At 37.8% G+C, this 13000-nt stretch overlaps 2 protein-coding genes across 3 annotated transcripts; one reads left to right on the top strand and one right to left on the bottom strand.

The window, feature by feature from the left end:
- The first annotated feature begins 3256 nt into the window (after positions 1–3256).
- urp1 (urotensin-related peptide 1) lies at positions 3257–6396 on the top strand. 2 transcript variants are annotated; one of them, XR_005621772.2, is made up of 6 exons: positions 3257–3834; positions 4471–4572; positions 4649–4689; positions 4765–4870; positions 5091–5187; positions 5407–6396. XR_005621772.2 is itself a non-coding variant. In XM_039664599.2 (5 exons), exons 1-5 carry the CDS (start codon positions 3651–3653, stop codon positions 5120–5122), a joined length of 465 nt encoding a protein of 154 aa, XP_039520533.1. In that variant the 5' UTR covers positions 3258–3650; the 3' UTR covers positions 5123–6396. The 2 variants fall into 2 exon arrangements, 1 of the variants encoding a protein (XP_039520533.1); XM_039664599.2 differs by having other exon boundaries at positions 3258–3834; positions 5091–6396.
- clic2 (CLIC family member 2) lies at positions 5476–11925 on the bottom strand. The gene is made up of 6 exons (XM_039664598.2): positions 11704–11925; positions 8759–8868; positions 8102–8227; positions 7248–7348; positions 6533–6702; positions 5476–6427 (listed from the first exon to the last, which is right to left on the bottom strand). Exons 1-6 carry the CDS (start codon positions 11755–11757, stop codon positions 6269–6271), a joined length of 720 nt encoding a protein of 239 aa, XP_039520532.1. The 5' UTR covers positions 11758–11925; the 3' UTR covers positions 5476–6268.
- Between the last annotated feature and the right edge of the window lie 1075 nt (positions 11926–13000).

The following is a 13000-nucleotide window of genomic DNA, read 5'->3' as shown; positions in this document are numbered from 1 at the left end:
TCACAACATTACTGTGTTTACTGTATTTTTTTTATCAAATAAATGCAGCCAACGTTTTGACCCCAAAATACTGAATGCATTGAAGCAACTGCCATGTGATTGGTTGATTAGATAATTGCATTAATGAGAAATTTAACAGGTGTTCCTAGTATTCCTTTAGGTGAGTGTATAAAGTGATTTTTTGTTGTTGTTAATGTCAGTGAAAGAGGGAACTCTGGCTGTTTAGCTTAGTGAACGAGTCAGTGCAGGAGAATAATAACAAAACAGCGAGCAAAGAAGTCAAAACGGTACAGACAGAAGGCTGTTCCTTGCATAATTTTTTAATTTTAATTTGAGTGGCGTGGAATAAATCAAGTGTTAAGTAGGATTGATATTCAAAACAGTAAGCACGCACTGCTTTGTTTAGCAGCTGTTTTCGTCGAATCCATTCGACGAGGCATACATGGCCTGTGGGGAAGCTGCCTCTGCCATGCTATGGCGTTGCTGCAGGTCCATCAGGGAGCTGCACGAGGGTGGTCATGATCCACAAGTTCTCCAGGAACTCCGTGCCGCAATGGACCTCGCGCTTTGTGTGATGAAGGTTTCCACCCGGTCGGTGGGTTGTGCGATGTCCACACTAGTGGTCCAGGAACGCTATCTCTGGCTGTGTCTGGCCGACATGAGGGAGACCGACAAGCTCCGGTTCCTTAACTCCCCCGTGTCCCAGACCGGCCTCTTTGGCGATGCGGTCAAGAACTTCGCCCAGCAGTTCTCGGCTGTACAGAAGCAGACTGAGGTCATCAGACACCTCCTGCCTCAGTCTGCTCGTCGCCAGGGGTGTCCTGTGCTTCTCCCCTTGCTCCCTTGCTCCCCAAACGGCGCAGTAGAGCCAGTCGCCGGCAGGCCACCCCGCCTGTCCAGGTCCCCGCCAAGAAGGGCGGCAAAGCCAGAGGCAAGTAGCCCCAGGACGGGCAAACGAGAGATGGATGGAACTGCTCTCTAGGAGACTGTGGCCTCACCGCTCCCTTGCCCGAAAGAGGGCCGGGAGGACAAATCCTGCACCTCCTGCTCCGTGGAACCAGGTAAGCGCCGCACAGCACACTCATAGCGGCCCGAGCCGTGTCCCAACCAGGACGAAAGAAATGATTGGCTGGGCGACTTTCACTCTCCCTCGCTACCATGGCTACCAGCACTGCTGCGTAAGAGCAGCCCACATGCGCACACACGTTTGCTCGAGGAGGGGCGGAGGAGGCACGGAAGCAAGGAAGAATCACAATTATGGCAGAGAAAGAGCAGTCAAAATTCCTAGTTACCTGCATATACAGTCAGCGAAGAAAAACCAGGCAAAAAAGGAAGACATTATTTGAAAAGGCTATGACCAACAAGTCTTTGGATAAAGCAAGAAGTCAGACGAGAGTCAATATTGGCGGGGCTTTCCAGCAACAACCAGGGGTGGAAAGTGACGCCAACAGTGCTTTCGTGGAAGCTCTCTTACATGTAAAACACTGTATATGTTATAAATCCTACACGAAATTCACCTTCATCACAGTGTAACTGATGGTAACGGGAAAACGTGTATCAATGCAACGTTTTTAGTTTTGCTGTTTTTAGTTTTTATGTTACAACTTACACACTAAATCCCTACAATCTGATATTCGCTAGAGCTATCCAAGTTTAGTCGAGCTTCACTCATATTTTTTAAAGAATTTGACAAAAAAGTCAGCACTAGAAGCTACTCACCTGTCCAGAAGAAACTGCAACCTCAGCGTCCGATTTAAAAATGTTCAATTCTTTGAGTTCTCTCCACCGTTCAAAAGCCTTCCCGATTATTATTTGTTTCTTTGATGAAAAACGACTCCCTCGCTATTCCCTCGCCCTAATCCTCCTTTCTCTTCTTGGGGATTGCCTCTTCCATGTTAAATGTATCTGGTCCGTTGATAGCATAGGGTTGGTAGACGCTGGCTTATTCTTCAGCTTCGACTTCGACAAACAACACCCGCCCCTGTCGGTGATTGGTTTGAACACGGTTTATTTTGATTTTGAGTGGTGGTTGTACCCATTTCTTTTTGTGTGCAGATCTCAGAGCCTAGGCTGCCTATACAGACGCGTTTTTGTTTTTTTTTGTTTTTTGACAGCCTGTGAATGGAGTGGGCAGCTAGCGGATCATTAGGAGAGATTAGATGAATGTCATATTTTTTGTTTGGGCCTGCAATCGCTGATACAACCTTTAACTAAACCACATTTAGTTATTGTTTTTGAGGAAACATTCTCTTCAATCTACTAATAATAGGCTAAGGCCTACTGACATATGAAGACTTCAGACGCAAAAACCATAAGTGCCATCTGAAATTTTCTTCTAAAATTAGCATTTTCATCGAGCTTGAATATTTAATTTCAGTGATTTCACTTTAATGACAATTAATAGGTAATTTTCGATGCCATTAAAGTGAAATAACTGAACATCAACATAAGCCTGATAAAAATGATTATTCTAGAAGAACATTTCAGATGGCTCTTAGGCTTTTGCATCTGAAGGCTTCATATGTCAAATCTGGCTTTTCTTCACACACAAACACACAATTGTTCTTTATTATGTTCTTGTTGTTTTGTTTCTTTCTGTTTTTGGACACAAAGAGGGTTGAAGATGAGAGATGTTACGGTTTAACACTTTCAACTGCAATTTCAGAAACTCAGAGACGACACAATCCATCAGTGCACTACACTGTTTGTTCATTTGTCATCAAACCTTTGTGTCGTATTATATACCTTTCACTTTGATAAATACAGCAAAAGAGAAACCAATAGCAATATCCCAGGACACACGTCATCTGGTGCTTAAGAGGGTATTCATGGATTGCTTTGAATGTGTAACAAGGATTGAATGTAACAGGATCTAACTTTGATGTCACTGAGAACAGAATTATCCCAAAAATAAACAAATGCTTCGATCCTACTTTATATTAAGAGTCTTTAGCGGTGCCGCTTCCTTACTTACCTTAGAAAGTACTGGCTAATATAAGGTAAGTACATGGAACAGGGGTAGGTTTAGGGGTAGGTTTGGGGTTAGTACTAGTTATTACCCAGTAATTAGTACATAGTATTTACATGGGTAACTGGACTGTAAAAGGACGCGTTACTTCTTTAGCTATACATGTGCTAACATTTAAATTAATCATTTGATAGCATGCACTTGTGTACATACAGTCCATGTTTTTACATTGTATTTATATTTTTTTAAATACCTGCGTGTAATTACGTTGACCCTTCCCTTACACCGTAACCCTTTAACCTGTCCCTAACCTTACCCGTATCCCTTAAAATGTATTCCAATACATGAACACAAAATTACTAATACTGTACCTTACAATTACTTATTACTATTTTTATAAGACACCTATAAAGTGTAACCAATGAAACATCCGAGCAAGTTATAGTTTAAAGTTTAAAAATAATAATTAAAATGTAAAATAATGCAATGTCAGGAGACATAAAATCTGGGGCGTCAGAGCAGTCACTAGTAAACATTTGTTAGTGCTCTCTGTGCAAGCAGAGATAGGCTCTGTCTGAATCGACAGCACACTCTTAATTGTGTCTATGACGAGAGGACATTACGTCAAAACCATTTACACTGGGATGGGGTGACATGAGCAGTATTGATCCCTTCAGGATAGATGGCCTCGGATGATATAAAACCGAAGATGCCGGCTGGGGCAAGAGCACTGAAGACCGAAGTCCCCCGTGATCCTCTCAACATGTTGTCACTGGCACTGCTCTACATTCTGGCTGTGGTTTGCTCTGCGCGGAGAACTCATGCTCTGCCTCTGTACTCGGACACAGCTCTGCCACAGCAGGAAGGTGAGATCAACTCTGTGCTTTTGATAAGTTGGCAAGCTCATGATGTTTGTTGAGGCTGGACATCCAGCTAAATGTATGATGAAGCTCATGTGGAGTAACTGTGACTGTACATTTATTAGACATTGCTGAGTGCTTCATGTCTCTTCTGCTTCCAATGTAAATGTTAAAAAGGAAGTGTTTAAATGCAGTAAAGGGAAGATTTTATAAACACCCACAAGCTTGATCTTATTATGACACAGTTTAATCTTTCCACTACAACTTTTAAAAATCATCAAAAACTTGAAACAGAATGAATATCTGTTTTTGGACAATTGAGGAAATTCAAACTATCACTGTAAAAAAAATGTTGTTGGTAACCTGGTTGCCTTAAAATTTTAAGTTAATCAATACAGTTAATACAATGAAGGAGATTCATTTAATTACCAAAAAATCTAAATGTTATCTAAATGTATAAATCTAAACTATATAAATTATCTAAGTTGATTCGACAAAAGAAAAAATTTTGTGATTACAAATTATGAAAATATTTTTTTACAGTGTAGTTTTTTTTTTCAAATGTATTGTTTTACTTTTAGTTTCATCTTTTTTTGTAACTAATTTAAAATGATGACCAAAATATGACATTTTGTTTTGCAGAACTGATTCAGAAACTGGTGGCAGAGGTCGAGGAGAGACAAAGCAATGATTTAACAGAGCAAAGGGACATCAAAAATGTCCTCCCTGTCCTGATCCAAAGAGGTGAGACAGGGACTCTTTGACAGTTGTTATTCAGATAACATGCATCTAAAGTTTTTCACTTTTTCGGTCTTTCTAGGTACAAAAGACATTTTGCAGCAAGAGAAAATGAACAACATGGTATGATCATTCTCTTTGTGTTTCTTTCTTTTTTTCATATGGTACTGAATCATAATGTCTGGTCTGTGTCTTTAGGTGGATGACTTAAAAGCAGTTGTTTTAAAACTAGCAGCAGCTGATAACCTGCGTTCTCAAGGCTATCTCCGATCTGAGCAAAGCTTGCCCAAAAACAATAAGAGAGGTGAGGTTCCTATATATGTAGTGCAGATTATATATACATATGTACTAGTGTGTATAAATATCAATATATAGTCAAAACACTTTCAATGTCAAAAAACAATGAGACAAGGTTTTAGAAAAAAATTAAAACTATTATTATAATGCGGATTTCATTCATATAAAGAACATGTCAAGGATTCATTATTATATTACTAATACAAGTTTTTTCCATACCTTTACAGCCTGTTTTTGGAAATATTGTGTTACAAACTAGGAATGAATCGGCTGAGATGGACAGAGGGCCAGCCGAACATCCCTTCATGTACAAACACTTAAAATGTATGCCTTTGTTTTTCCATAAAATATCCATTCAGCTGCCATTGTGAATATTGTTTTATATTTATATTTATATATAGATATATAAAGTAAACTAACAGGAATATGAATGTGTTTTTTTATCATAAATGAAAATTGACCTAGAACTGCAACTGTAAAATAAATGTAAAAACTGATCAGTTGTAATATTTGTGTATTTTTGTTTTGTTTTTTTCAATGCAGTCATCACCATCTTTTCCCAAAGCTCTGGATATGCTTTGACATTCACACGAAAAGAGAAAGACAAAGTGGTGATATGTATGATATTAATTTTATTTTAAGTAAAATCTGAAAGAAAGCAGTTTAATCTCTTTTTTAAACAACCGTGATGTCTAACAATAACCTTTAATACAAAACAACCATTACTGATGCAATACTCATTGACTCTGATTTGTGTTTCAATTCATTTTTAAAGATGATTAAAATACTGTATATACATTACATAAAACCAAAAATATACCATAATGAATGTAAAATACATATATACATTATGCACAAAAACATTACATGCTGTTAAAAGCACAACTCGCCGGTTGTGCTCAAGATCGTTTGCAAAAGATCCTATAACGTCTAAAACTACCAAAATAAAGCCTATTTGACGGTAGCAGTCACACAAAAGTATGCTAGTAAATCCAATGGGCTCTGAGATCACAGACACAATGAAAGTGCATAATCAAACTGAGTTCAGTCAGTGTGCCTTTTGTGTTTACTGTAATATATTTATAACTGTGAACTATGTAGATGCCTACACTCTAAAAAAAAAGGTTCTTCAGGGGTTCTTTGCGGTGGTCATGGTGCTATATAGCACCACTAAGCCCAGTTTGGTGGTTAACGTGCTCTATATGGCACCTCTTTCTAGCACCATATGACAAAGATAAGTGCTATATGGCACTTAAAGTGGTTCCCCTATGTTAACAAGCCAGTGAACCACTTTTAGTGCTATTTAGCACCATTTTTTTAGAGTGTATAAACTTAATAAACTGAAATGTTCACATATTTACACTATTTAAACATTTAACCCCATATGTCCTCAGTAATATGAAGTTCAGTTCCTCTTGGCCACACTCAGATAGGTTTTCTCAATTTCAATGTCAGCTGGACAGGTCTGGCTGAATTCTTCTCTCTCGCGTGCGTTCTGCAGGTAACGCCACACTCCAGTGAACTGAGCAGGAATCTCAAAACTACAGTACTTCCTGGAAGCAACCTACAAAACCAAAAAGAAAATCACATCATAATTATGTATTTAAAATTCAACCGTTTTATAGGCCTGTGTATGTGTGTTTATCTGTAAACCACAGAGGTGTATCACCTTGATGACGTGCAGTTTTGGTAGCAAGTTGCAGTCTGCCAGTGTCAAGCGGTTGCCATCGAGGAACTTTCTTTTGGATATGCTGATGTTTTGATCGAGCTCGTCCTGAAGTGGAGTGTTCAGATAGTCATCTAGACGCTTGAACTCCCTCAATAAGGCTTTTTCATGGACTGAGGAATCAAATAATAGAGAAATATTCTGATATATTCATATTTATTTATATTTAGATATAAGTCAGAAAATGGTCATATTCTGTTATTCTATTATGTAAGTGTCAATGCATTAATCTGATTAAGTAAACAGGCCTATGTTGTTTAAAAAAATTATAATACTGATCAATATCGTTTTTTTTTTTTTGTTTTTTTTTTAAACTGCTTGTATCACTCCGCTTCCAGTCAGTGGTGTGTATTTTCCATTAGGTCTTTTCATGGACTCTTTCTGTAGATTACACCATAGGTGGTACAAATTATTTACGAGTCACTAAACCATTCGTTCATTCAACTGATTCGTTTAAAAATTCTGATTCATTTAGAAATGACACAAGCGAATCTTGTTATGAATGAGCGCAACAATGCAACAATTTTTGGAAGTATTTTCACAACATCATGTCTAAAATTATAATTTTTTTTTGTGAATCTAACTGTTCCAGTATCACACAATCATGCTGATATATATATATACACACACAATTTTATGTATAGATGTTGTAACTTACAGGAATTGTTTGGGCTGTTCTTGATAAATGCAGAAAACTTGGCAAAAATGTCAGCACCAACATCAAATGACTCTTTGTAGCGGGGACTGAGATGAGGATAGCTGATAAGACAGAGGGAAATATTTAAAGCCAATCATCACAAACCTAAAAGATAGACATCCATCATTCACATAATAATACTGACACTCAAAGAGCACTTAAGCTCATCCAATGCATGTTAAAAAGGTATGTTTTTTGTCCTTTGTTACACATAGTCTGTCATATACACTACTGTGTGGGGCCTAAAATAAGTCTTATGCTCACAAAGGCTGCATTTTTTTGATAAAAAATACAGTAATATCATATTTTAAAAGGTTATTAATCCTGAGATGGCAAAGCTGAATTTTCAATCTACCATTACGCCAGTCTTCAGTTTCAAACGATCCTTCAGAAATCAGTTTAATATGCTGATTTGCTGCATAATATTTTTGTGGAATCCCTGATATTTTTTTTTTTTTTCAGAATTCTTAGAATGTTTGAAAGAACAGCATCTTTTATAACATTATAAATGTTATTACTATTACTTTTGATCATTTTAATGCATGTTTCTTTGCACATGCAGTCAAGACAAAATTAAAAAGTTCATCAAGAACTATTCTGAAGTACCGGGACTCCGGGAGGAGTGTCTTTGAAATCGATGATTTCAATGTCACAGCAATGTCAGTGTGTCAGATATTACTTGAATGAGTGCAGCCATGTGACTTACTGTATGACAGAACAACACTAGAATAATGTCTCATTGTGAAATGTCTTTGTCAGTGTGAAGCCAACGTTTGATATAGCATTACATGAGCTCACACAGACAAGCACTATACCGAGGTGGGGCGAGTGTGGTCTCCAGGAACTCTTCGATCTTTATGAAATCAGTCTTCAGCGTGCCATTGTACAGGAGGAATGGAGGGTTAGTACCTGGAGCTAAATCCTTCAGCTCTTCCGGCTTCCTAGACAACACAGGGTGGAGCAGAGCAGAAGGAGTGTAAACCACAGGGTGCGGACATGTTCAAAATGAAGTCATTTATTGTTTACGGAGAGTCTTTGAATGAGACCTAAAGTGATTGATGCTTGTTTAAAATAGTATTAAACTCATTTAGCACTCAAAGCACACGGATATAGGAGTGTTCAGCTGCTAAGTACATGAAAGTTGCATTTGCTTTAGAAGAATTAGGCCTAGATGGGAACAGGGCAATGGGAAAGTTCACACTCCCTTCATCCTGTTTGTAGCACACCTGCTGTACTTTGACTGACCCTGCCGGTGTTATCACATCTAGTCCATGCTAGTCCAGAATTCCTCAGATTTCACTATTTGTTTACTGAATTCCATTCCAGCTGATAGCCTTTACTAGAGTCGGATTTACTTCATAATGAGATATGCAAAATAATTGTATCTCCGTCATTAGAACGGCCGCATCTGGGGCAGAAGTCCATCCACGCATTACTGTTTCAATGAAATGAAAGCTTAAAGTGATGCTTACTTCCTCATGTCAACGGTGGTTACTGTGAACTTGACTCCTTTCAGCCAAAGAACCATGAAGAGTCTCTGGCAGAAGGGACAGTTCCCCACATTCTCCCCATCATGACCCGCCTTGAGACAAAAAAAGAGACATCCATGGTCAGTGTCAAAGATTCACAGACCTTTAACTGAACATCATTCATGGATTGAAATTGACTGGACTGTTTTTTTGTTTTGTTTTTTTGTTTTTTCGGTTTTGTGTCCCAGCAGATACCCTATGTATAAATTATTAACTTCAGGAGAAAGGGTCACCCCAAAATGAAGTCTGTCATTATAAATTCACCTTCATGATCCAAACCTGTATGACCTTATCTTCTGTTGAACATAAAATATATTTGAAGGATGTGTCAGTATTGTGTTTATTTGTTTGTTTTTTTCCATAAACTGACAGTTTGGACCCTAGTATTCTGCAGAAGGAAAACAAGTCAGGAACGACATTAATGAGTAAATGATGACAGAAAATATATTTTTTTTTGATGAACTATCCTCTTAATCAAAACCCAGTAGAGGCAGAAATTACTTTAACGTTCAACCCATGGGTTTTATCATAAGATAACACTGAGAAAACTAAAGTGTGAAGTTTCATGGAACCAGCTGTTTTAATCATTATGTTTACATGCACACTGGTTATTACTAGAAAGCTGCGTAGGACACAAATTGCATTTGCGATATGCTCTGTTAACACTCTCTAAAATACTAGAGTGCATAAGTTTGTGAACACTGAGATTTTTTTTAAATGTTTTTCTGTCTCTTATGCTCACCAAGATTGCATCTGTTTGATAAAAAAATACAGTAAAATAAGAAACCATTCTTATTTGATGTCTTCAAGTTCAAAGAACAGAATTTACATGTAGCCCCGCCCCTTTTCACCACTGCGCTCGTTTTTTGACTTCCGGTATTTTCACAGCGATCTTGCATAGGTGTGAATGATCTGCTCGTAAAAAAATTCCCGGTCGACATTTTGTTAAGATCTGCTTTACAATGCTTATGATTAACATTACAATGCTCGTGATAACTTTTGTTAAGTCTACAATAAGTAAATCCACTTCACCAGCTCGACAGCGATGAAGTTCAAAGACAATATTCTAAAGATGACGGCGCCCACGTTTCTCTGGTGCGCGTAAGGACAAATTTCACTGAGAATTCTTTTACATGACAGAAATCCAGGTATCCAGGTAAAATCGTTCTATCTCATTTCTGAAAAAAAAAAGTTTTACAATCCTGCTTTTTGCACAAAATCCCCCCTGAATAAACCATTTTCTTAAATGTACGTAAACATAGCAATGTTCTTAAAATATTTAAACATGTTTGGGGTCTTTCAGATCCCCAGTGGTCTATTATTATAAATGTTGATGGATAGCTTTTATTTTTAAATAAATGTGTCCCTCCCTATAAAAAGAATAGGACATAAATAGTCCATATTGTGTAGGTGTGGGAAAACAATTCAAAAGCTTGATCCAAAGAGAGGAAAGCAGGAATTGTCTAAAAGAGGGAGATAACAGACCACAACAATGCTTCTACCGCCCATAATACGCATCTTTTAAAATAAGAACACAAACAGCTGCACTATATATAACTTCTGTAATAAATGGTGACTTTCTATTTGTGACTGGTGACTTTTAAATTTTTTTTATTATCTTTAGTATCTAAAGGTCTTTTACGCATTTAGTTGCTCTAATCACTTCTTGTTGACGTTCGAAGTATTGTCAAACAAAACGGAGGCTAGCTAGACCCTCCCTCCCTCCCTCCTCCTCCTCCTCATCCCATCCCATTCCTTGTATTGGTTTGGCGAACATGAACGTCCATGCTACCTGATTGTCAGATTGGAGTTCTTGCCACCTTTCAAAGGCTTTTCCAATGTAAATTGGGATTTGCAATACGTTCACCGGAACGTCATTTCTTTGGTCATGTGTCGGCCATATCAAACTTAAAGAGAATGTAATTCTAATGTCGGATATCGGCTGGAACACTGTTTGTTATGTTTCATGGTGCGGTCTGGCCCAGTTTGTTTTTGTTGGCGTTTGTGGTGCCTGTGGTGTCTATAGAGACCGCGTTTTTTAGTGTGTTCAGGGGACAGGCAGCTAGCAGATAGTGACAAGATATTTGCTAAATTTGACAAAAAAAAAAAATTGGCCTAAAAAATGTGTTGCATCACTTAGAGCACCTTTAATGAACTGTAGTACAGTAGTTCAACTAAAGCATTACATGGGCAATGTCAAAGTAATGGAATCTATAGGAAACCTAAGTGTGTTTTTGGGTGTGACGACAGGGATCCAAGAGCTGTTAGTCTTTCAATGTGTGTGCATGTGTGGTGATAAGATGATTCCAATGCTGTCTGTGCGTCTGTTCTGATAAAGAGAAGCGTAAAGGCGAACAGTTGCATATCAACCATACTATCCAGTCTTGGCTATTGCATAATGTAACTAAATTGACTATAAACGCCCAAATCATGGCGCCCAAATGGGCAAAGAGCACTGGAAGATCTTGGTTCATGGTGTTTTTGTATACTATTCAACAAAATAACTTATGGCAACAGGCTCATGTATAGTCACAAGCCTTTTATTATTTATTCAGGATGTGAAGTAGAATATATTCTCGTCTATAAAAAAAAAATACATACTGTACACTGGGAAATAAGAGGCAAACGGTGCATCATAATCTATATTATTATCTACAATAATTCGCTCAAAAGCTAAAATAATTGAGTTTAACATCTCTATTCCAACAGAATAATGTTGAACTTGATCATTTGCTTATTTGAACTATTTATTTTATTTTAGAATTTAAATTATTCTTATATTTAATATTATTTGATCCTACAACTGAGTTACTTTATTGGAATTAAAATGTTAGATTTGGAATAAGAGTATCTGACCAACTCAAATTTGTAAAAGTTGAACAACTGACCTTTATGAAGAGCTCAATTCGTGGTTCTTTATCTGAGTCTTGTCTGAGTGCCATTTCTTTCCTGTGGGAAAAAGACTAATAATTCCAGACCTCTGTGAAAATGATTCCACAAACCAACCAGACAATAGAAGTTCCACCCAAAGATTTGTACACGCTGTAATGTGTGCAAGCGAAGATGAAAGTTAGTCAGACTCCTGCTTTCTGCTGTCTCCCTCCGTGTACACACTTTAAAAGTCAGGAGGGAGGGAGGCTAGAGAGATGGGCGTGACCCTATATATAACTGTGGATGCCAGGCTGTGCCGGAGAGCTCAAAAATAGCTTTTCATTTTATCCAGCACGCACTAACAGGAGAAACGTCACCGGGTTATCGCAGACGTAAAGCAGGGGCCGCATTCCATTCATGCATGAATAACATTCTCCTCTCCCATATGTTCAAGCACTATGTCCCCCTTAGGCTGTTTTACTATCATGAACTAATCCACTTATTTTAAAAGAAGATATTTAACTCTTGCATGTCAGACAACAGATTGAAGATACTTGCTCTTCTCTGTTTCAGTCTTTTTTTTCCCAGTGGTCATTTGGAATTCTGACTCATGCTCTTTCTTATTATCTGGAAGTTTTCTAACTTCCAGTAACCCCTGCCCAAACCTTCCAAAAACAATATCACTTTTGATATTAGTTGAGGCACAGAAAACAAATCCAATGTGGTTTCTGTGGTTTTCAACCCCAAAAATGAGCTAAATCCCTTCGGGGACGTTTGGGGATTTCCTCAATTGGAATAATGATTCATATATCACTTTTGTTTTGTTTTTTTGTAATCTAAAATACAGTTTTCTGGTATGAGTATGGGGTAGTGTGTAAGGATTATAGTCTATAGTGCATATAAAACATTAGAAGTATTACTAAGATACACAGTTGTGTGTGTGTGTGAGTAGACACATGAGGGTGTGGGTATGTGATCATTCTCAAGGGATGGGTTCTCTTTAAACAAATAGTTCCCCTTCATTCCCTATGCAGTCATGATGAGTCAAAGGAAACTATTCCGTCATCTATGGCTTCCCCTTATTATAATTGAGCATATTTGTAGCATTATTAACCTGGAAAGACTCTTTTGGCATGCTGTAAGACTCTTTCATGCTGTAAGACAACTTAGCATACAACACAAACTTATACTCAAATTAATCTTGTACACCAGATCTATAAAACAGACATTTTAATGACAGAATGCCAAATTGTTTTCAACCCCTAAAGAGTTTCATTTCCTCATTCAGGAGACAGATGTTGTGTTGAGGGGGTT

The sequence above is a fragment of the Pimephales promelas genome, chromosome 9 (genome assembly GCF_988280905.1).
Source record: "Pimephales promelas chromosome 9, fPimPro1.hap1.1, whole genome shotgun sequence".
Lineage (NCBI taxonomy): Eukaryota > Metazoa > Chordata > Actinopteri > Cypriniformes > Leuciscidae > Pimephales > Pimephales promelas.
The sequence above is the reverse complement of the archived record's forward strand: the minus strand, read 5'-3'. Positions and strand labels throughout refer to the sequence as shown.